Source organism: Chlorocebus sabaeus, chromosome 10 (genome assembly GCF_047675955.1).
Source record: "Chlorocebus sabaeus isolate Y175 chromosome 10, mChlSab1.0.hap1, whole genome shotgun sequence".
Classification (NCBI taxonomy): Eukaryota; Metazoa; Chordata; class Mammalia; order Primates; family Cercopithecidae; genus Chlorocebus; species Chlorocebus sabaeus.
The window spans coordinates 70,349,746-70,373,747 of NC_132913.1; the positions used below are offsets into that span (position 1 = coordinate 70,349,746).

Genomic DNA, 24,002 nt, shown 5'->3' on the forward strand with positions numbered 1-24,002 from the left:
GATATACAGGTCAGCCCAGATCGTCTATGGTCACTGCCGTAAGTGACACCAACAGAATATACCAGAAAATCACTGCCTTTAAAGAACGAGGACACGTCATCCCTCTCTCCAACGAAGTCTTATGTTTTACCATTCTACGTGTATTATAAAGCTAAATGTAAACAGCAACAATAAGAAATCCCTTGAGCTTTTCGGGAAAATGCAGATTTCTGGCTGACAGGAAGAAGAAACAGCATCCAATCGGCACTTGTGTCTCAATGACCAATCAAATTTCGCCTTACATTGCATCGCTGGGAGAAACGAAGCTGGACGACTCCGTCTCTCGGCCTGTGGCTGCTGCTGTTACCTGGATGGGCGAGCACCTCTGAGGCTGTCTTTGTTACCTGGGCAATAAGGGACTAGCAGTTCAGCCCTTCTCTGTGCCTGCTGGATTATTTGTATTTGTTCCCAGCCTCTGCTCATGTAATGCACTCCCTTAACCAGGAAATTAAAGCATTCTCCCGGAATAATCTCAGGAAGCAATGCACCAGGGTGACAACGCTAACTGGAAAGAAAATTATAGAAACATGGAAAGATGCCAGAATTCATGTTGTGGAAGAAGTAGAGCCGAGCAGTGGGGGTGGTTGTGGTTATGTGCAGGACCTTAGCTCGGACCTGCAGGTTGGCGTTATTAAGCCATGGTTGCTCCTAGGTGAGTATATCGACTTGCCACTAAATCATTGAGTCCTTTTAGCCAGATTACGTTCTCATTTTCCCCCTTTATGCGTAATAGTCTGTATTATCAGCTATCCTGCCGAAAAGCTGAACTGTTTCCTTTTTTGGATACGGAGCTTCCATTAGCCAGCTACAGCCGTTTCTGCCTCACAATGTACCCATAAGAAGCATAGATGCTATTCTAGTAGCACTTGGCACCGCATGTTGGAATTTTAGCAAAGCTTTCTTCCCGTTTCTCTGACTTCTCTGGAGAACAACACATTGGTGTTGTGTTTTCTCGGATTATAAAAGATACAGCTTAAAAAAAAAAAAAAAAAGAATGTATCAGGCAGAACTACAAGTGACAATGGTTAAAGTTATAGAAAAGTTAATACTTGAAATAGTCCTGTGCTTGCTGGCCTGCGCAGCTCTTACAAACCGTGCGGAATACATGCCTCCTGTGGCCACGTCTGTTCATGGTGTCTGTTTTTGGAGTGTTTAAGAGCAGGAGATCTTTTATTTTATAGCTATGAGTCTGAAGATTTTATGATTTATTTCGCATTATGGAAATACTGAGTCCCTATACAAGCATAGTTCACAAATAGCAAATGAAGCAAGGTCATAAAAGCACAAACTTGTTAATTTGGCAAGAATATGGTATGGTGTTCTTAAAAAATAGTCAAGAATGTTTTCAAGTACGTCTGAATTATTTCTGTTTATGAATAGAGAAATTAAGACTTGGGAAGACTAAATGACTTGTCACTATGCTGCGAAGGCGTTCTTGAATAGAGAGAAGACTGACAAATAGCCCAGGTATTGTTCACCTAGTGTCTCATTCCTTTGCGGAATCCTGTGAAGTAGGGATTATCAGCTTTGTTTTACAAATAGAAACCAGGATTTAAAGTTGGTGAAGTAATTTACACAAGGTAACACACCTAGTAAATAACAGAGCTAGGCATCAAGCCCAAGTCTGATGGTCTCCTGTTGTCCATTGTTATACGAGGCTGCCTCACATAGACCAAGTTTTCAGTCCTGCTCTGCCTCTAATTTACTAGATTAGCTGGTGCAAGCCATTTATCCTTTCTGGTCCTCCAAAAAGCCATCTGTAAAGATGAAGTAACAGTATCTGCTTATGTCATAGGATCCTCCTGAGGTGGTGGTGGTTGTAAAAGGTTTTTGATGCAAATCAATTGCAGTACACATATCTTATTAAATATTACATGAATTGTTAGATAGGCTATCTTTAAATTCACCAAATAAATGTCTCTAACTAGTTTCTGCAGCCCCGTGAAAAATTATACCATATTCTTGTGACATTTACAGTGAAATATTGAGTTATTTAGGTAATTTGAAAAGTTCACCTAGGCCTTGCTCACCATATCTAGGAAAGAAAATATGCCCCGGCACATTTTTCAGTTATTTTGGCTTCCACTGTAGTAATCATGGCTTGGAATAATTATGGTAGAATTTTCATATATCATTCACCAATTTAGAATCTTCATGAACTTTGCTTATTACTATTATTATTATGGACTTATCCAAAGTGAACTGATCAAGGTAGTGTTCTGAGGTTGGGGTTGGGAACCTCCCCAGGATAGTGGGAGAGTCCTGGGAGGAACTTATGAAACTTGCCCTAATTAGGTCTTCTCTCTGGACCAGGAAATGGAATACTTTCATCAGGAACAACCTCCCCTCTTCTGAAAGCGCACCTTTTTTCTGCCTAATTACAAGTGCCTCATTCCTGAAGGACCTGTGGGTGGTTCCACCTACAGTTCTTCTACATGAATGTTGAAAGAGTTGTTTCTGACCAGACTTAGTCTATGTCTGGGAGACTGGAGTTGTTTGCAGGTTGGTTCTAAGAGCTTCCTTTACCTCCTCGAAGCGACACAGCTTCTTCCCAGCATCGCATGCCAAACAACTTTTGGTTTTGGTAGTGAATAAAGAAAACAAAGAGTTGTAAAAATGTAATCTTTTTTAGTTTATAAACTCTAAAAAATGACTGCATTTAAATAATATTACATAGGCCCACGAACCATTTAAAGAATGGATGAAAGATTTTAGATAGCATTTTTGTCCTAGGCTTTGAAAATTATATATTATAGACAGATAGATATCGATTATTTATTTATTTATTTTGAGATAGGGTCTCAAAATAAATCCAGAGTGGAGTGCAGTGGCATGATCTTGGCTCACTGCAACCTCCACCTTCCAGGCTCCAGCGATCCTCCCACCTCAGCCTCTGAATGGCTGGGACTACAGGTGCACACCACCATGCCTGGCTAATTTTTTGTACTTTTTGTAGAGATGTGGTTTTACCATGTTGCCCAAGCTGGTCTTGAACTCCTGGGCTTGAGCAATCTGCCTGCATTGGCCTCCCAGAGTTCTGGGATTATAGGCATGAGCCACCGCTCCTGACTAAACCACCAAGTTTCAATTATTTGAACCTATTTTTTCCCCTGGAGTTGGTTAGGGCTTTCTACATTAGAAAACAGAATTTTTTAAAAAAATGAAGTATTTCAAATTTGTAGAAAATTACAGAAACTAATAGACCATTATGTATATACCATTCAGCTTTAACAAATGTTAATATTCTGATAGGCTAACTTTTAAGTAGAATAAAGCTGAATGTGAGTTCAGTAAGGAACCTGTAAGCTTGGTATTATCAAGAGGATATTGGCCAAACAGCATACTTGCTGACCTTTCTGCTACCTAAAATCACATTTAAAAAGTTGGCTGAATTCCCAGATACGTAACTTTAAAAAAAAAGTTTATGAAATAGAACCTAATTCAGGAAAGTAAAATGCTTGAAACCTTTAAACTGTGAAACTCACTTTATTTGAACTAGTTATTCTCCATATGAACTTGCTTATTAACTAGAGCCAGTTTCCAAGTGTGGGAGATCTGGGAAGCCGGCTGTGACAGAAAGATTGTAGAAGGGCACAGCCCTAGTGGTACATGGAGTGTGGGTGGGATCCTGCAGGCCAACAGCATTTGCTCTAAGCTACTGGGTGTTCCCAAACCGGCTGGCACGAAGTCGTCTTGTGGGTGTATGGTTTTTGTAATATCCTTTTTTAAGTTACAAAATAAAGAGATGTTTATTGTAAAAAGTCAGAATGAGCATAAAGAAGAAAAAAAATCACCTGCAACCCCACTATTAACATTTTGTTCTATATATACTTCCTGTCCATTTTTTAAGCACATACATATTTTTTGTTGTTATAAAAATGGATGATAGTATTTTGTAACCTGCTTTTATCACCAGATACATTGATAACATTTTTCTTTCTTTCTTTCTTTCTTTTTTTTTTTCTGAGATGGAGTCTTGCTCTGTCATCCAGGCTGGAATGCAATGGCACGATCTTGGCTCACTGCAACTTCCGCCTCCCAGGTTCAAGCAATTCTCATGCCTCAGCCTCCTGAGTAGCTGGGATTACAGGTGTGCACCACCACACCCAGCTAATTTTTGTATTTTTAGTAGAGATGGGGTTTTGTCATGTTGGCCAGGCTGGTTTTGAATTCCTGACCTCAAGTGATCTATCTGTCCGAGCCTCCCAAAGTGCTGGGATTATAGGCAGGAGCCATCGCTCCTGGCCAAGAACATGTTTACATGCTATAAATATTTTACCACATTTCTTCTTTCTCTCCCTCCATCTCTTTCTTTCCTTTCCTTCCCTTCCTTTTCCTCCTTCCTTCCTTCTTCCCTTCCTTCCTCCCTCCCTCCCTTTCTCCTTCTTCTCTTTTCCTTTTCCTTTTCTTTCTTTTTCTTGCTGTGTCACCCAGGCTGGAGTGCAGTGGCATAACCATAGCTTACTGTAGCCCCAAATTCCTAGGTTCAAGGGATCCTCCTGCCTTAGCCTTCTGAATACCTGGGAATACAGGCACACACTACCATGCCTGGCTAATTTAAAAACAAATTTTTTTCTGTAGAGAGGGTCTCACAATGTTCAGGCTTACGTTTCTTTTTTCTAATGGTGGTAATGGCTGTATGTATTTCACTACACAATTGTACCATTTTTTATTTAATGCAACAGCTATTGGGCTTTTGCTGTTCTTTTGTTTTTGTTTTGTTTATATTACAAACAATACTATGGTGAACATTCTTACAGCTAATCTTTGCAACATCTGTAACTTTTAGGACAAATTTTTAGAAGTAGGATTTCAGAGTCCAGAGTTTATGTAGGATGACTCTTATCAAATTGCCCTTCAGAAAGTTGGACTAAGGTCCTTCCAAGTTGTTCGTCTTTTTTTTTTTTTAATAACAGAATGGCTGTACAAATTTATATAAAAGGTCAAGATGATTATATTTATGTTCAAGGTGGTATCATTTATTTTTTCTAGGGTCACAAGATGCTGCTCATGATTTGGATACACTGAAAAAGAACAAGGTAAAAAAATGCTTTAAGTTTGGCACCATATACACAGAATATTTTAGTTGTTTTATTTAGAAAAAACTGTATTGGTGCATCTTTGGTACATTATGGAGTTTACTTGGTAACATTTTGGCTATCATTTTAATAGAGTTGAAAAATAATTGGCACATAATTCAAATATGTGGATCTGTAATCTATCTTTCCAGTTTTACATTCTTCTTGATCTCCTTCATGTACCCTCATGAGCCTGACCTTGGAGGCATGTCTTTCTTGCCTGTGTTTATGGAGTTCCTCTGTGTGGGATAGGCTTTCCCTCATCTCTATTTGTCTAAGACTGTCCAGGCCTTAAGTCCCAACTCACATACCACGTCTTCTGTAATGCCATTTCCAGCCACTCTACTCCATACAACTGATGTGATTTATTACATATTTACTCAAAAGAATTTTTAGCCCTCTACCATTTTGTTGAGCACTGTTTCAGGTCATGGAATTGCTGTAGTTGAAGGAGTGCAAGAGATTCTTGTTCACTTGAAGCCTATGATGTAAGGGGCAGACGGGGAAGACAGACAAGCAGCTACAGAACAGCATTTGTGTGCTTTGATGGGGAAGTGCAGGGTGCTATAGAAGTGCAGAGGAGATGATGCTCTTAACCCATGTTTGGTTTGGTTTGTTTTTGGGGGGATAGGTGAGTCAGGGGAGACTTCCTGGAGGAAGTGATATTGAAGTATTTCTCTGAAGAGGCTGGGAAAGGAGTAGACAGCCTGTAATCCCAGTGCTTTTGGAGACCAAGGCAGGAGGATTGGTTGACCCCAGGAGTTCAAGATTACAGTGTGCTATGATTTTGCTACTGTACTCCAGACTGGGTGACAAAGCAAGACTCTATCTCAAAAAAAAAAAAAAAAAAAAAAAAGGGAAGAAAAGTGTTCACACAGAATAAATGATATGTGTGAAGGCCAAGAAGCAAGAGAAAGGCTGATGCTTTCAGGGACAGAAAAGTTCAGTGGCCCTGGAATAGAGAGCGTGAGAAAGAAGGGCACTAAGAGACAAGACCAGAGAGAGAGGTAAGCATGAGCCAGATCCCAAAAGGCCATGTAAGCCAGAGTTAGTTGTTTGGATTTGATCCAAAAGACTGTGGAAAGCCACTGAGAAGTTACCCAGAGAGGTAACAAGATCAAATTTGCAATTTAGAAAGATTTCTCCTTAGAAGCAGTGTGGAAAATCCATTGGAGGGTTGCTCAAGTTAGAGAGGGAAAATGGTTATAAAGCTATTGCAGTAATCTAAGGAAAAGATGACAATGGCTGAGATTAAGATGTAGTGGAGATAGAATTACATAGCTGTGAGGGGTTTTTAGGGGGTAGAATTCTTACAATTTGATTACTTATGAGGCAGGATAGGGAGTGGGGCTAAGGGAGAAGGAGGAGTCAAGGCTGATGTCTCACTTTCTTTGGTAACTAAGTAAGGTTATTGTTCCGTGAGATTGAAAACAGCGTAGAAGGAACAGGCTTTGAAGGAAAAACTGTGTGCTCAGTTTTGAACATGTTAGATTTTGGGTGATGTGGATCATCTAGGTGGGTGGATATGTAGGGTCTGAAGTTCAGAATAGAGGTGAATATACAGATTTAGGAATCTTCAGCTTTTAAATAGTTACTGAAATCATTAGAATAGATGAAGCTGCCTGGGGAAAAGTATAAAGTAAGAGAGAAGAGGGCCTATAACAGAATCTTATCATAGAACTGATAAATTGAGGAATATCACCCTATATGGAATGATCAAAGGAAGAAGAGTCTGCAGTGGGAAAGGAGGATCCAAAAGAGGCCAAAAGAAGGTAAAACAAAAAGGTGGTGTCGTGGAAGCCAAAGAGAATAGTGTTTTAAGGAGGAGAGAGTCAGCAGTGTCAGATGCTGCAAAAGTTTAAGTACGATTAGGCCTAAATTATGTTCATGGGACTTGGTGACAGAGAGGTTGTTAGTGCATTTGGTGGAAACAGTTTCATTTGAATTGGAGGCCAAAGCCGTATTGCAAAAGATTGAGAAGTGAGGAAGTGATGGCAAGGGGAAAAAAAAGAGAGAGAGGAGCTATAGGTGAGGAGGGGGATGGGAGAGCTTTCAGCAAGTTTTAAGGCTGATGGTAGAAGAAGAAATTGAAGATACAGAAAAGCAAGAATTATGACTATAAGGAGATGCCAAGAAAGTAGGAAGCACTGTGACTCCAAGCACAGATTCTGGAATGAGCCTTATTGAAGATGCATGAGCACATCCTTCATTGTAATCAGAAGGCAGAGGGGAAGTACAGATGTGGACAAAGTTGTTAGTTTTTTTTTCTTTCTTTCTTTCTTTTTTTTTTTTTGAGATGGAGTCTCACTCTGTTGCTCAGGCTGGAGCACAGTTACATGACCGTGGCTCACTGCAACCTTCACCTCCTGGGTTCAAGTGATTCTCAGCCTCTGGATTATCTTAATGGACTTTTTACATGGCTTTCTTCCACATGTTTGGTGGACTTTAGGAAAAGGGGCTCAAATACACAGATGGAAGAGGAGGAGGTTGCTCAAATGTACCACCTGAAAGAAAATTTTTTATAACTACACCTCCCCTTACTTTTCAGCCAGATTAGTTCACCGGAATCTGTGAGTATGAGACCCTGTGGTATTGATAGTTTTAATTTAAGAGTTCATCAGGTGACTCTAATGTGCAGTCATCCTGGAGAACCATTTTATTAAGTAAAGAATATGAAGGAAAATAGGGAAATAATTCTTGAAAGGGAAGTTGTGTACTACTGATATACTTCTCCTATTTAAGTTTTTTATATGGATATTCACAGATTAATTCAACAAAAATTTTAAGCATTTTCTGCTAAACTCACTGCTGATTCGCTTATAACACTAAGTTAAACATGGTCCCTACCCTCATGTAGTTTATAGTACAATGAAAGAGACAAACAATCTCTAAGTGGTATGAGCTGTAATAGGGCAAGTCCAGGGCTATGAGAATATATAGGTCAGGTGTGGTGGCTCACGCCTGTAATCCCAGCACTGTGGGAGGCGGAAGTGGGAACGTCACTTGAGGCCAGGAGTTCAAGACCAGCCTGGGCAAAAAAAGCGAGACCCCTCTCTGAAAAAAACAAAATTAGCTGGGTGTGGTGGTACACTCCTGTAGTCCCAGCTACTTGGGAGGCTGAGGCGGGAGGATCACCTGAGCCCAGGAGTTCAAGATTGCAGTGACTTATGATTGCATCATTGCGCTCCAGCCTGGGTGACAGAAAGAGACCCTGTCTCTACATGATGATAATAATAAGTTAAAAAAAAGGGTGAGGGGGAGAGAGAGAGAACATATAGTAGAAGGAGCACTTCTGGTGTGGGTTGAAGAAGTATTATCAATCAAGTGAGTCGCATTTAAATTTTTTACCTTTCTTGTTATAGATGTCAACACAACACTCCAGTCTCTTTTTAGATAACCTAATTTATGGGATTTTAAAAAATCATCTTTTTTCTTTCTCTTTAAGGTGACTCATATTCTTAATGTTGCATATGGAGTTGAAAATGCTTTCCTCAGTGACTTTACATATAAGAGCATTTCTATATTGGATCTACCTGAAACCAACATCCTGTCTTATTTTCCAGAATGTTTTGAATTTATTGAAGAAGCAAAAAGAAAGGTGAGTTTTGTTTTGATCCATAGTTCTTCAGAAGCAGAAATTTGAAAGTATGGATCCATTACCCAATCTTTATTGTTTTTATAATGAATCTCTAAAAAACCATTATGAAATTTCCCTTCTAACAATGTTTCATTATTTCCTACAATTATTTGGTTAATTGCTCTTTTTTCAATAAGATACTTAGTTTTAACATTAATTCAGTTTCTCATTTTCCTATGCCTTACTGAGAAATGTTCAGAGATAAAAATCCTCTACTTACTGAGTTTTCGACTGTAAACATGTAGTTAGATTTCCTTTGAGGGTTTATAGCCACCTGACCTCTGACCAGTCTGCTAGATATTCAGGGGACTATAAAACAGAGACTGCTCTAGACTTGTTAATGTATTTATGATGATTAACATGCATTTCATTTTAATGAATGAGATAGTTATTGTGAAACTGCATTTTTAGCAGTAAAATTTTAAGGCACTCTAAGGACTAAATGTGTATTGCTTTACTTAGATTGTATGAAAATGCTGATCAGAAGCTGTCTGTTGGTTTTCTGAAGTTAGAAGACCAATGGCCAATGCCATATAGTACTTCAATCTTGTTATTGGATTCTAGTCAACATTCTGACAGGCAAAGTTTCTAGGTTGGCTGTTATCAATAATTATTCCTTGAAATGGCGTCATTTTTAGTTAGCAAATAATTCTCACAGATTTTATGTAAGATACGTAGGTGGGAAAGTAGAAGCATTTACAGAGAGAAATAATTCTTCTGGAACACCTAACAATGACAGGATTACAATCAGGTTTAATTGAACTCTGGCCTACCTTCTCTCCCTTCTACCTTCTCTCCTTCCCATTTTCTCTCCTTCTCTCCCTTCTTTCCTTTCATTTGGTAATATTTATTGAATGCCTTAGGTGCCTAGCACTGTTCTACTTACCTTCCCACAAGACTACCTGGAAAATATAAAACTATTCCATTCTACTGTTCATCAACTTTAATAGCAGATACAGTCATGCGCTGCATAATGATGTTTGGACTGCATATATGATGGTGGTTCCATAAGATTATAATAATATATTTTTATCATACCTTTTCTATGTTTAGGTATGTTTAGATACACAAATACATACCATTGTGTTACAGTTGCCTACAAGTTAGTACAGTAACATGCTGAACAGGTCTGTAGCCTTGGAGCAATAGGCCATACCATTCTAGTTTGTGTGAGTCCACTCTGTGATGTTTACAGCACAAAGAAACTGCCTAACAACACATTTCTCAGAATGCATCACCACTGTTAAATGATGCATGACTGTATTTGAATGGAAGCAAAGGAAGAGGGTTTTTGTTTGTTTGTTTTTTGTGGTTTTTTTTTTTTTTGGAGACGGAGTCTCGCTCTGTTGTGAGACTGGAGTACAGTGGCATGATCTCGGCACACTGCAAACTCCGGCTCACTGCAACCTCCACCTCCCGGGTTCAAGTGATTCTCCTGCCTCAGCCTGCCAAGTAGCTGGGACTACAGGTGCACACCACCACACCTGGCTAATTTTTTGTATTTTAGTAGAGACGGGGTTTCACTGTATTGCCCAGGCTGGTCTCGAACTCTTGAGCTCAGGCAGACTGCCTGCCGGGGCCTCCCAAAGTGCTAGGATTACAGGCATGAGCCACTGCACGTGGCCAAGGAAGAGGTCTTCTAATTCAAAGCCTAATATTGGCCATTCTGTTTTCTTGTGAAAAAATTTACAGGCTCTGGATTGTAACATTCCAGTGTGTGAGTTAATAGTTTTAAAAATAAAAATGATATTTCTGTATTAGCTCCTTCTCTAAGGAGATGTAGAATATGCCAGAGATGGGAAAGTGTAGATATCATCCATATTCATATTAACATTAGAAGAGATGTAAATATTGCAAGTAAAAATTAGACAGGGTAATACTATCTAGAAAGAAAAGCAAGAGATTGAATATTCTAATAAGCGTGGAATTTTAAATAAATTTAAAAATAAAGTTTGCCTTAATTTGGGCCAGTAAATTAGAGTGGATTTTAGCTTGGGTTTCCTAAAAACAAAGCTTGAGATGAGGATTTAGAGCTGATGCTTAATTCGAGAGGTACAATCTCTAGGCAGTGAGAGAGGCAAGAAAGGAAAGTGATTCAAGGTGGGACAAGAAGGAACATAAAGTGATGCGTTTACCCTGCTGGGCTCATTGCACAGTGAGCTGACTGTTGGCTATTCGGCAGGTGTGGCTACTCTACCACCCAAAATATCTCTGGACAGGCAGTACCAAGAAACTGCACCTCAACCCAGCCTGGGAGGGAGGAAGGAGAGAGAGTTTATCTGCCTGGCTTCCTGTCAGCTTCTGTTTCCCATTGGTCAAAGTTTGCCAGTGGGGATATAACCAACCCCACAATTCTGGGTTATTACATTCCACTCCTTCAGCGGCCATCTCAAAGACAAATCTAACACCCTGTAATACAACTTTTCAACAAAGTTGAGAAATAGAAAATCCAGGACTCAGAGTACGCCTGTCTATGCTGTGGACACCATTGAAGAAGAGCTCCTTCTTTGACAGGCAAAAGTGAATGGACCTACGGGGAGAGCAGTCAGCCATGGAGGTGGTACCTGAGGTGGAGTGTGCTGAGAGGGTCTGTGAGATGGCGGCACCACAAGAATCTGAGGAGTTGCAGAAAATGTTTCTGATAAGATGAATTAGATTTCAGCAATATGTTCTACCCTCTCAAGCCTTATGTTTTATACTGGGATCCTAACGTCAGCCAGTATTTGCCTGCCCTGAAAACTCAGTGCATTGACACAATCTCAGCTTGCTGCAACTCTGCCTCCTGGGCTCAAGTGATTCTCCTGCCTCAGCCTCCGTAGTAGCTGGGATTACAGGTGCGTGCCACCACGCCTGGTTAATTTTTGTAGTTTTAGTAGAGACGGGGTTTTGCCACGTTGGCCAGGATGGTCTCAAGTGCCTGATGTTAATTGATCCACCTGCCTCAGCCTCCCAAAGTGCTGGGATTATAGACATGAGCCATCATGCCTGGAAGGCTAATATATATTTAGTTTTAGCAATAGAATTCTTGAATTTTTTTCATTTGTGTTAGAAAAGATCTCTTCATGCCTTTGTCTATTTTATATTCAAATATTGTTAAATTTAATTACTCAGTGAATTACATGTTTCAAAACTACCTTTCTAGGCCTAGTTTGTTGTTTTTATCTTTTTACATACCATTGCCAAATGGAATGGTTTCCATTTCCCAAGTCTTTCCTCATTTCCCTCTGTACTTGCAAAACTCTGTTTGGTTTCTCTGTCCTTCCTTTATGCCTAAAGGGACAGAAATACACCTGAGAGGAACAATAATGGTAACCTCTATAGCCCAGAGTCCTTTTAGAAACTAAATTTATTTGTCCCCTCTTTTTACGTGCAAAAGGTACAAAGTATGACAATGTATATTTGATATTTCATGTTTGTTATTTATGATATGATTTTAAAAACATGATGTAAGTAGTCCATGTTCTTTGTAGAAAAAAATGGAAAAAATTAAGATACTTCCACACTTAGATATAACCATTGTTAGCATTTTGATATATTTTTCTAGACCTGTATATATATTTTTATAAAAATAGTATCATACAGTTTATATTCTTTTATAGCCTGCCTTTTTTTTTTTTTCTTTTTTTTTTTTTTGCAACTTCATAACTGTTATTTGTGGTACCTGTGCTTCATCTTGAAAATACCTTCTCCCCCTGCCCCAGACAGTGGGCTGGGAGGGGGCAGCAAAAAATAGAAGATGTCCCTCCCTATTGCACATGGACCCTATGTACAGGCCCACCTGGCTGAGGCCAGCAGGACTCTTGGCACATTCTTGGATCCCTGCTCAGGAGGGGAGGGCTGACAGGGTGACATCACATGTGAGATCCAGACCTTCGGGCAGCCACTCTGGTCCTGGATACTGATATTTGCACTTCTTGGTCCTCAGTTCCTTCCTGGTCCCATCTCCGGCCCTGGTCCCCTCTGTATAGCCTGCTTTTTATACTTAATGATTCAAATCATTTTAATTTTTTGCACAGTATTCTGGTAGTTGGTGATTCTATAATTTATCTTATTTTCTACTGTGAGACATGTAAGCTATTTGTAGTTTTTTGTTCAATATAAGTAAAAGTTCGTTAGAGAAACATTATGGGTCTAAATAAGTACCTAAATTCACTAAGTTTTTAGATGCTTCTGTTACCAATAGAGGGTCCTGACTGCAAGTTGTCCAGGTTCTTGGCATTTTGAACAAAGAATTGGACAGAACACCCATCAAAGCAAAGAAAGAATGAAGCAACAAAAGAGTGAAAGCAGGGATTTAATGAAAGCGACAGCACACTCCACAGTTTGGGAGCAGGCCCAAGCAGCGGCCCAAGGGACAGGATACAGAAACTTCTTGGGTCCAAATATCCGCTAGAAGTTTCCCAATGGCCACTTCATGCTCACCTCATGTAAAGGAAGTGGTATCCTGCAATCAGTCTGATTGGTTAGAGAAAGCAGCCAACCAGAGGCTGAAGTGAAGTTACAAAGGTCAGGCTCCTGTGCAAACATCTGATTCGTTGCAAAAAGCAACCAATGAGCGGCTAGGCTGAAGTTACAAAGTTACACTTCTATGCAAACGAAGACTTGGCCTGCAATCAGTATGATTGTTTGTGGACAGCAAATTTCCCATCTGCATGCAGAAAAGGTGGGGGGTTTGCAAAGGCAGTAGCCCTCTGGTCCTTTCGTTACTTAGGTGTGGAAGGAATGTTAGGGTTTTCCTTTGAATTTAGTTCTAGGAAGTCTGCGTGAAACAGCCTTAGGTTCCCTGCTGCCAGACCCTATTCTCTTGCCTTACTTCTTCCAGTTTGTTTCAAAGCAGCCTACCCATCACTTTTTTTGTGTTTGTCATATTTACATTCACCTCTACTACTGTGGATAGTCATGAGTGGACTGTTGTGACCTGTGCTCCTCATAGTGTTGTCCGGTTTGCTACCAGATCTCTGCAGGATAAGAAGGTTGTGCCTGAATATAAACCAAGACATTGCTTAGTTCTTTGAGAGATTTTGGCTACTCCCCCACCCCACCCAAACGCTGAACTAAGGAGTATATTTTTAGTGACAATTGATTTTCATTCCACTGCAGAATTCTTATTTCATCATAGGTGGCTGTCAGGCACTTGCAGACTATCACATTATACCCAAGGTTTTTTTAAGTTCTGGGGCACATGTACAGGATGTGCAGGTTTGTTACATTGGTAAATGTGTGCCTTGGGGATTTGCTGCACCTATCAACCCATCACCTAGGTATTAAGCCCAGCATGCATTAGTTATTTTTCCTGATGCTCTCCCTCCTCCTACCCCACCCCACCCTGACAGGCCCCCAGTTTGTGTTGTTCCCTTCCATGTGTCTGTGTGTTCACATTGTTCAGCTTCCACCTATAAGTGAGATATGCGGTCTTTGGTTTTCTGTTCCTGTGTTAATTTGCTAAGGATAATGGCTCCAACTCCATCTATGTCCCTTCATTCCTTTTATGGCTGTATAGTATTCCATGGGGTATATGTACCACATTTTCATTATACAGACTATCATTGATCGGCATTGAGTTGATTCCATGTCTTTGCTATTATGAGTAGTGCTTATGGCCAGGTTTTTGTTTTTGTTTTGTTTGTTTGTTTGTTTGTTTTGAGACAGAGTCTCACTCATCAACCAGGCTGGAGTGCAGTGGCACCATCTCAGCTCACTGCAACCTCTGCCTCCTGAGTTCAAGCGATTCTCCTGCATCAGCCTCCCAAATAGCTGGGATTACAGGCACCCACCACCATGCCCAGCCAATTTTTGTATTTTTAGTAAAGATGGGGTTTCACCATGTTGGCCAGGCTGGTCTCAAACTCCTGACCTGTGATCCACCTGCCTCAGCTTCCCAAAGTGCTGGGATTACAGGTGTGAGCCACCATGCCTGGAGATGCTAAAGTTTTAATGGAAGTTAAATGTAAGGAAAAACACCTGGGCTTGGCTCAGTTACCGTTAAGGAATATTAATTACTTATTCTGAGAAGATGTGAGGGATACACATTGCTGCCCTCCAGGAGCTTGAGATCTAGTTGAAAACTGTAACAGCACAAGAACAAAGACAACTCTGTGAAATGGAAATAGCATAGCATAATTACTATCTGCCTATAAGTTACTACTTGCCCATAGCAAAATGGTGATTTTGAATTTTTGAAAGAACACTTTCCTTTCAGAAATGCAGAACAAATTTATTCACTTAGCAAACAGTTACGGAATACCTACTGTATGCCAAGAATTGCACTAACTACTAGGCATACAAAGATGGCCAAGACATTCCTCCTGCCCTCATTTCACTTGGAAAGAGGCAGTCTTAGAACAGAAGTCAGAATTAGCTGTACCAAGAAGAGCAAAGGTCTTCTAGGCATAGGACAACAGCAAATGCAAAGAAAAAAAAAAAGCTTTATAAATTGTTTGTTACTGTTTTGAGCTCTGAAAAAGGGATACAAAGCCAATAATTTCTCTGGAAATACTTTCAAGGACAATATGATACCTAACAAATAATCAAAAGGTAGAAAGTAGGTAAATTGAAAAGCTGTAGAAAAACAGCTATTATATAAAGTAGAAAGAAGAAGAAAATAATATCATTTTAAAACATTAGCTAAAATTGGATGCACATTGTGTAAGACTGAAAATAAAACTAGTTTCATGTTCAAAAGCCTATGTATGGATCATAAAGTAAAGCCGACTAAAATATAAGCAGGAAATATTAAAAGTGACATTGAAGGGTATCTCTTGCTTATTAAACTTATGATTGCAAGTTTCTTTGGAGTATCTAATTAATTTGTTTTATGCTAAATGAAGTTCATTAATAATTTTCATCAGTTACCTTAATATAATTTTTAAACATCTTAAGTTTTGTAAAAATGGGCTATTGCTACAAAATGAGAAAAGTTTCCAAGGTGTATAGTGAATATTTGTGTTTTGCTTTTCTTATATAGAAACTGTCGAAGTTTGAAAAGGAGTCATAAATATCTATAGAAAACAGTATATCCCATAGTAATGTAAGATGTGAAAAAAGAAAGCAATTGATATTGTCCTTTTTTATATGAGGATTTTCAAAATGTTAACTAATTTTGTTATTAAAAATTTGGCTTTCTTGAAAAGAGATGCACTTGCAAGTTTGTTATAGCAGATCAAGGAAAGGAGTTTTGCAACAGATGTATGAATCAGAAAACTGCCTTGCAGAAGTAAAATAATCTGATGAGTCATAACAGTAGTATTGTTAATATGTGCTCTGGGTAGAGGGTTTTTGGTAGCATATTTTTTTTCCTCCTGCTCTCATCGTTTTTTGTGTTGTACCAAATAAAGAATCAGGAAATGAAGTAACTAAAATGTCTAATTCTGGAGGGTATGCTCACAGTTCACCATGTTTCATTTAGATCATTAACTTTTTAAAGGCTTCAGATGGGCCAAGCTGTATCAATGCTGTCCCATCAGATCTATCACATTCATTAATACAATATTGCCCCCATCAGCACTGGTCTTGCGCTGTGTCTCTTTTCACTTGGAAAGTATCATTTGCAAGTTACCTGAAACGTTTTTTCATTTATTGACCTCATGCTGGTGTCTGATTACCTTTTCCACTTCACATTGTTATGAACTATTTGTGTCACATTTTACTACCTCATAAGTGTAAATATTTTTAAGTAACTTCCTCCCAGAATAAAATATGTCCAAGGGTGGAACATTTTTTCCTTGCTGATTATTTAAACAGATTTGCAAGCCACTAACACTAGCTTATTTATGAGAACACTAAGTATACTCTGGAGTATTTCTGGCTTTCTGTTTAGTTTATAGTTATGATTTTATGTTTTTACATATATTTCCTATTTTTTTTTCTTATTTGTATACACTTGTCTACTAAGTTGTTAGGTTTTATGTGTACTTTACCGAAACATTTGGCTACTAAGTTGTTAGGTTTTCATGTGTACTTTACTGATACATTTGACTACTAAGTTATTAGGTTTTTGTGTTTACTGATACATTTGGCTACTAAGTTGTTAGGTTTTAATGTGTTCTTTACTGGATTACTTTAGTTTAATGAAAGGTACTGTTTCAGAATTCCAAATCATTAAAGCATTTCAATCATGGGTTAGTAGGTAAGGGAGGTATAGGTTAATTGATTGATTGACTGATTGAGTTTCCATTTGTTGCGGGTAATGAATTTTATTTCAGTAATCAAATAAGTTGAATCAAATAAATCGATAAAACTGAATATTTACTTTATAATTTCAAGTAGTATAAGAATGTGCAATTGATTTAATAATCTTTCTCAAATGAATAATGAAGTTTTTTGTTTTTTGTTTTTTGTTTTTTTTTTTTTTGTAGGATGGAGTGGTTCTTGTTCATTGTAATGCAGGAGTTTCCAGGGCTGCTGCAATTGTAATAGGCTTCCTGATGAATTCTGAACAAACCTCATTTACCAGTGCTTTTTCTTTGGTGAAAAATGCAAGACCTTCCATATGTCCAAATTCTGGCTTCATGGAGCAGCTTCGTACATATCAAGAGGGCAAAGAAAGCAATAAGTGTGACAGAATACAGGAGAACAGTTCTTGAGTTGCATTATAGCAGACAATGGACAACTGTAGTTTCTGAACTGGCTTCTATAGCCATCTTTTCCCTTCTTTGGAGAGTAGACTAGCAAAACTCCCTTTTTTCTCTTGCCTTTTTAATGCATAAATGGAGGTCAATTTGAATGTCCTGACCTACTGTATAAGTAAATTTCAAATGTCGTTACTTTCTCATTGTTATTATAATGTGTGATTACATGCTTTTTTAAATTGCTAAGGAAAAACAACAAAGTACTAGTAATCATTGTTTTCTGTAGAAGAAAAAGGTTTAGATTTAAAATGTGTATTTAGAGCATGGAGAGAATCATTTAATTAATAAGCCTATTTTTCTGTTCCAGCAACTGTTTTTATGAAGGAAAAGCTTGAAGTGCTACTTAACTTACTATTTCAGAGGGAAGTAAATTTCTTTTTAAAGAATCTTTTTAAGATTAAAAATGAATACCTTAAATCTCCCAAAAGAGATAACCAGTATCTGAAGGTTTATACAATATTTATATAGTGGCTACACTATTCACAAAATTCCTGTGTTCTCTTATGAAAAATATACACTTTTCATTTTGTTTTCTTCCTCTTCTTCTTCTTCTTCTTCTTTCTTCTTCTTCTTCTTTTTTTTTTTTTTTTTTTTTATTTGAGATATAATTTGGCTGTTGTCACCCAGGCTGGAGTGCAATGGCACAATCTCGGCTCACTGCAACCTCTGCCTCCTGGGTTCAAGCGATTCTCCTGCCTCAGTCTCCCAAGTAGCTGGGATTATAGGTGCCTGCCACCATACCCGGCTAATTTTTGTAGTTTTAGTAGAGACGGAGTTTCACCATGTAGGCCAGGCTGGTCTTGAACTCCTGACCTCAGGTGACCCACCCACCTTGGCCTTCCTAAATGCTGGGATTACAGGCGTGAGTCACTGCGTCCGGCCTCATTTTGGTTTTTTCAATTCTATTATCTGCATTTCTTTCTTTCTTTCTTTTCCTTTTTTTTTTTTTTTTTTTAATGTATAGATGTTCTCTCATACATTCTTGTGAGCTTTGGTTCTTTGAATAGGTGATCTATTCTCCTACATTTTGTGCTTTTTATCTTGGGTGCCTAGCATTCTGTTTTTTGATCCTATGTCATAATTGTTTGAGAAAATGTTTGATACTACGAGATCATTGTTCAGTGGTCTGTTTTCTACTTCAGTATTCTACCAGAGAACATATTTTTTAGGGTAGAAGGGTTATGGTTTTGTAAGAAACTTTAAATATACTTTTAGGAAACCCACAGTCATTTATAGTTTTATCTTTGGCCTTTGAATAGGTTCTTTTTTCTTTAATGTCTCCATATTTGCAGGACTGAGCTTTGTACATTATAAATTTGCTTAAAGATTTTGATTTTTTCTTCAGAATAAGGTATACTTAATTAATTAAGACAGTTTCTTTTCTTTTCTTTTTTTTTTTTTCGAGACAGGGTCTTGCTCTGTCACCCAGGCTAGAGTGGAGTGGCATGAACACAATGCACTGCAGCCTCTACCTCCTGGGCTCAAGCAATCCTCCCACCTCAGTCTCCTGAGTGATTGAGACTACAGCTGTGCGCCACCACCTCTGGCTAATTTTTTATTTTTTATTTTTGTAGAGCCAGGAGTCTTGCCATGTTGCCCAGGCTGATCTCAAACTCCCGCCTCAGCCTCCCAAGTGCTAGGATTTCAGGCGTCAACCACCGTGCCTGGCCTGATAGTTTCCAAATAGTTTTTCATGACTTAGAAGATACCATTGCCATGTAGATTTTATTTTTAAAAGTCTTGAGCTCTTCTTAAATATACATTATAGAGAGCAAGCATAGATGAAAAGTGCATATTGAGCACATCTGTGCATTTGAGAAGGCAGGCTTTCATGTGCTGTCATGAGCAAAAAGTAGAAGTAATAAATGCAAGTTATGTTTTGAGATTGCTTACACCCTGACAAGATGCCATCACTTGTAATGTTATGAACTCTTTGCTTCTGCTGAGAACCAGTCTAAATATAATCAACCTACAGGAGCTCTTTGAAGCCAACCAAGGCAGGCAGAACCCTCTTAAGTATGAGAGTGATGTATAGTTTCTCTCTATGGTCAGTATCACTGGATGAGCCTTCTTTCACAAGAAAGCATGTATTTAAATACATTTTATTTTGCTGAGTCCTGTTTAGTTTTCAGCCATTAAATGTCACATGAAGCCTTGATAGAATTTGTTAATAATGGATTGTGTATTATTGTTTGAGATGGAGTTTTGCTCTTAATGATATTATTATTATTTGAGACAGAGTTTTGCTCTTACTGCCCAGGCTGGAGTGCAGTGGCGTGATCTTGGCTCACTGCAACCTCTGCCTCCCAGCTTCAAGCGATTCTCTTGCATCAGCCTCCCAAGTAGCCGGGATTACAGGCATGTGCCACCATGCCCAGCTAAATTTGTATTTTTTTGGTAGAGATGGGGTTTAACCATGCTGGTCAGGCTGGTCTCGAACTCCTGACGGCAAGTGATCCACCCGCTTTGGTCTCCCAAAGTGCTGGGATTACAGTGTGAGCCACTGCACCTGGCCTGGATTGTGTATTATTTATGTCTGTGGTTTATATACTTAGTAGTTGCTTGTAGTGACCTGGGTAAGATTCAAACATTTGTCTTTTGTATCTTCTACAGAAGTGCTTTGAGCCTCAAGTTTGTTTTAACCTTAAATTGTAGTTCACTGTATTAAAATAGATCAACGAATATAATTCAGTCTTTTAGGGGCACCAAGTAAAACATAAGGTCGTATATACTATATAATATGTTTATTGCACTTCCCATGGAGATAAATCACTCTGTCATTCCTGGTTATTTTTAAAAAGGATCTTTTTCATTACGATCCTCTTTCTCACATATTGTAAACTTAAAAGATATGTACACCAAATATAGGTCCGTTTTAAATGAGAGGAAAAATATTTCAAGGAGTTTTTGCCTCTTTGTTTTTAAATAGATTATTCTGCCATTTTTTAAAGGAAAGGGAAAATGAAAACAGTATGTCTTTTTTAAACATTGAAAACAAATATAGAGGCTTTAAACAACAAACTGAAAAAGATGAGTAGAACAAAGGCAGTGGAGCAGGTAGCTTTTCTACCTGGTTCTGTTGTGCTTGCTTGTCAATACAATTCTATTTATCTGAGATTAATTGAAGTTAATAATTTTTAAATGTTTTTCTAATTTTGTGCTTTAAAATAGGTTTCTGATTACATAATATTTGAATAAAAAACTCAAGAAGTATGTAGATTTTTGGAAAACCCAAACAATATTTTTCTTAGATTTTTGGAGGCAAAATTTAGACCAACATAATAATTCAAAGACAAATATTTCAGAGGAAATGGAGTATAGTATTTAACATTTTGTTTGCAGTTTTACTTTTTCTTCCCTTCTTCCCTACTGAACCTTGATTAAAATGTATGAATACGGATTTTTTTTTCAGCTTAGACTCTGATCATTTCAGTGGTAGTGGGGAAACCTGAATTTGTCAGCATGATTATTTGTAACTCAGATTGTTCAAATGTATATAGGTAGTCATAAATATAGCAAGTATAAATCAGATATCATCTTATAACCTTACAGAGTTAACCCAATGAGTCAATACCTTTATAAGCAAAACCATGATAAATTTAAAAACAACAGAAATGTGGTATGATTACTTATTTATTTGTTCCAGGTGACTCTAAATAGTTGATTTTTGTGCCTGAAGGATCCTGAACATATTTAGTTACCCTGTAGTTATTTAGGAATTTAAACCAGAAGACTTTGAAGCTGTATATTCTTGCAATACATAAAATGGCATTATAATCAGCAAATTTATGGTTTGTTTCCATTGATGTACACTTAAAAAATAACTTATAGTTAGACTTTTCTATTTCAAGTAAAGCTTTGAGTTACTTATTTTTATACATATTCATCATGTACCCTTTATTGTTTCTAGGTGTTGATATACTTTAATAAAAATGATATGTTTAATATTTCTGCATTAATGTATTTCTTTGAAGGTGTTTGTTTTAAAAGATGTAACACTTATTTACTGTCAAATTCTGGGTTAAAAAATCTGTTGGTGGCCAGGCGCGGTGGCTCATGCCTGTAATCCCAACATTTTGGGAGGCCAAGGAGGTAGATCACTTGAGGCCAGGAGTTCAAGACCAGCCTGGCCAACATGGCAAAACTCCATTACTAAAAATACAAAAATTACTCGGGCGTGGTGGTGGGTGCCTGTAATCCCAGCTTCTCAGAGGCTGAGGTAGGAGAATCGCTTGACCCTGGGAGGCGGAGGTTGCAGTGAGCCGAGATAGCACCACTGCACTTCTAGGTGACAAAGTGAGACTCTGTCTCAGGAAAAAAAAAAAAAAAAATTCTGTTGGCAAGGCACACAGTTTTATATTTTAAAATGTAAGTTAGTTTAGATCTATGAAGATTTGTTGTTCCAGTCTCTTCAAGAAATGAAAAGCCGGCTGGGTGCGGTGGTCGCACCTGTAATCTCAGCATTTTGGGAGGCCAAGGCAGGCGGATCATGAGGTCAGGAGTTCAAAAGCAGCCTGGCCAATATGGTGAAACCCTGTCTCTACTAAAAATACAAAAAAAAAAAAATTAGCCGGGCGTGGTGGCACATGCCTGTAGTCCCAGCTACTTGGGAGGCTGAGGCAGGAGAATCGCTTGAACCTGGGAGGCAGATGTTGCAGTGAACTGAGATTGCGCCACTGCACTCCAGCCTGGGTGACAGAGCGAGACTCTGTCTCAAAAAACAAGAAAAGCTGAAGTAAGAGTTTATAATTGGCATCACTGTGGACAAATTGGCAATGAAAATTCAATAGAACACCTTATTTAAGTTAAGAGAAGATGCTGAATTACTGTCAGATTAAATTACCCTACATTCTAACCATTACTGCATTGAGATTATTTGTACATAGTGAAGCACGTGCCTCCCACGCTCATGCAAACAGGCTGTTACATCTTTGACTTCATTGCTGACTGCTTTCTTCCTCTCTCTGCTTCAAACCCCTTGGCCTCTTTGCTGTTCCTTGAAAACACATAACCAAGGTCTCCCTTCACCCCTGCTGTTCCCTCTACCTGGAGCACTTTTCCGCTAGAGATATCAGATCTCTGTTTGAATGTTACCTACTTAGTAAATCCTTCCCTGACCACTTTATTTAAAATTGTCCCCTTCCCTAACTACATTGTTTATCTACAGCAAGCATATAAAAACGCGTGTGTACCATATCAGGAATTCAAAAATTGCTTTTTAGAGGGAAGGGAGGAAGGAAGGGAAAAAAAGGATGCATGTTGTTACAACAATAAGCTACCTATTGAAGATGACAGTTGAAGCTCTGGCAGATGACCCACAGTGCGGTGTGTAGCCATGTTTGACAGTGCATGAAGATAGCAGTTTGGAATGATAGGTCTAAAACAGGATCCACACAGAACCCCAAACAGCAGCAAATATCTGTGCCCTTTTCTACAGTAAAGTCTATCAAATTATTTAAAAGTTAAACAGCTGATTAAATAACCAGCAAGAGTATCCAGTATAATAGGATTTTGCCTTCACTCTAGATATAAAAGAACAACTATTTATGTGCTAATGATCAATTTATTGTCTGTCAACTCCAAGTCCACTCTTTATTGCCCACTCTGCAAGAGTGGAGATTTGCCCTTGAAACGTTTTTCCTTTGACAGCTGGAATGATGTCACACTTTGTCAGTAGAAGATTCTGTGTTGAAGGGGAGGGGCTTTTCTACCTGGTTCTGTTGTGCTTGCTTGTCAAGTTTTCAGTACAGACGATTTTCCCAGTGTCAGGATCATACAGTACTCACAACTTCACCATTTGGTCCTATTGTGCAGGTGGCTTCTCTAGCACTTGGCATCTGCAGCACTGCCCCCTCCCTCCACTGCCACCCCGGCTAGCAGCTTTTCCAGATAACACCCTGAGGTAGTTTTGTAGCAGAGCACCTCTGTTGAAACACCTTCTGTCAACAGCTTTGCCTGGTGTTACACCGTTCACTGAGTGGCCAAGCTGTGTGGTCAAAGTTAAAAGGCATGTAAGCATTACCTGGGGAAGAGACCAATGCATGATTTGAGGCCACGGAGAACAGACCATAGCTACACCAGGCTCAAGTGGTACAGTGTTTATTTACAGCAAGAGGAAAGGAAGAGTGGATTCATTCTAAGTCAACCCGGGTTGTGTAGCTGCATACACCTCACTTTCTGCTGCAGTAGAAAGACCCTGACCGTCTCCCCAATGGGATGTGACATATAGAAATCTGGGGACATGCCTGAGGGCCAGTGATAAATGTGCTTAAGCAGAACAAAGGAGTACATATTGTATCTAAAATAGGAAAATGTAATCCCATGCAAGGCGATAAACCCAGTACAGGCTAGGAAGACTCTCTCTCCATTAGGAAGTATTCCAGGCCCAAGGCCCATTATGTGGCAGCCAGGGGTAAAAAGATTATATGCACAAGACAGCCATTTTCAACGCTTGGCATCTTAGAAGGTACAGTTTCAGCAAGTTCTGTTGGTCAACAACTCAGCAATCCAGTGACTCATGACTTCACTCTGTCCAAGTGTTAGGGATGGGGACAATCTTAAATAACAAGACTAGTATTTCGACATGCAGTCCCTCTCCCTTTATTATTATCTTTAATTTAT

At 38.8% G+C, this 24,002-nt stretch overlaps 1 protein-coding gene across 3 annotated transcripts; it reads left to right on the forward strand.

The window, feature by feature from the left end:
- Positions 1 to 21,326, forward strand: DUSP19 (dual specificity phosphatase 19). Of its 3 annotated transcripts, none has more exons than XM_073019861.1 (4): positions 1 to 691; positions 5,032 to 5,078; positions 8,681 to 8,715; positions 17,109 to 17,285. In XM_073019861.1, exons 1-4 carry the CDS (start codon positions 466 to 468, stop codon positions 17,164 to 17,166), a joined length of 366 nt encoding a protein of 121 aa, XP_072875962.1. In that variant the 5' UTR covers positions 1 to 465; the 3' UTR covers positions 17,167 to 17,285. The 3 variants fall into 3 exon arrangements, with proteins under 3 accessions (XP_072875962.1, XP_072875961.1, XP_072875960.1); XM_073019859.1 differs by having other exon boundaries at positions 27 to 691; positions 8,563 to 8,715; positions 17,109 to 21,326; XM_073019860.1 differs by lacking the exon at positions 8,681 to 8,715 and having other exon boundaries at positions 18 to 691; positions 17,109 to 21,326.
- Positions 21,327 to 24,002: the final 2,676 nt, after the last annotated feature.

Bases quoted from the DNA above. Each gene is read 5' to 3' on its own strand.
- DUSP19 (XM_073019859.1), top strand. From the start codon at position 466: ATGCACTCCCTTAACCAGGAAATTAAAGCATTCTCCCGGAATAATCTC. The intron at 692-5,031 runs GTGAGTATATCG...TATTTTTTCTAG, and splicing joins TAAGCCATGGTTGCTCCTAG to GGTCACAAGATGCTGCTCAT. The intron at 5,079-8,562 runs GTAAAAAAATGC...TTTCTCTTTAAG, and splicing joins ATACACTGAAAAAGAACAAG to GTGACTCATATTCTTAATGT.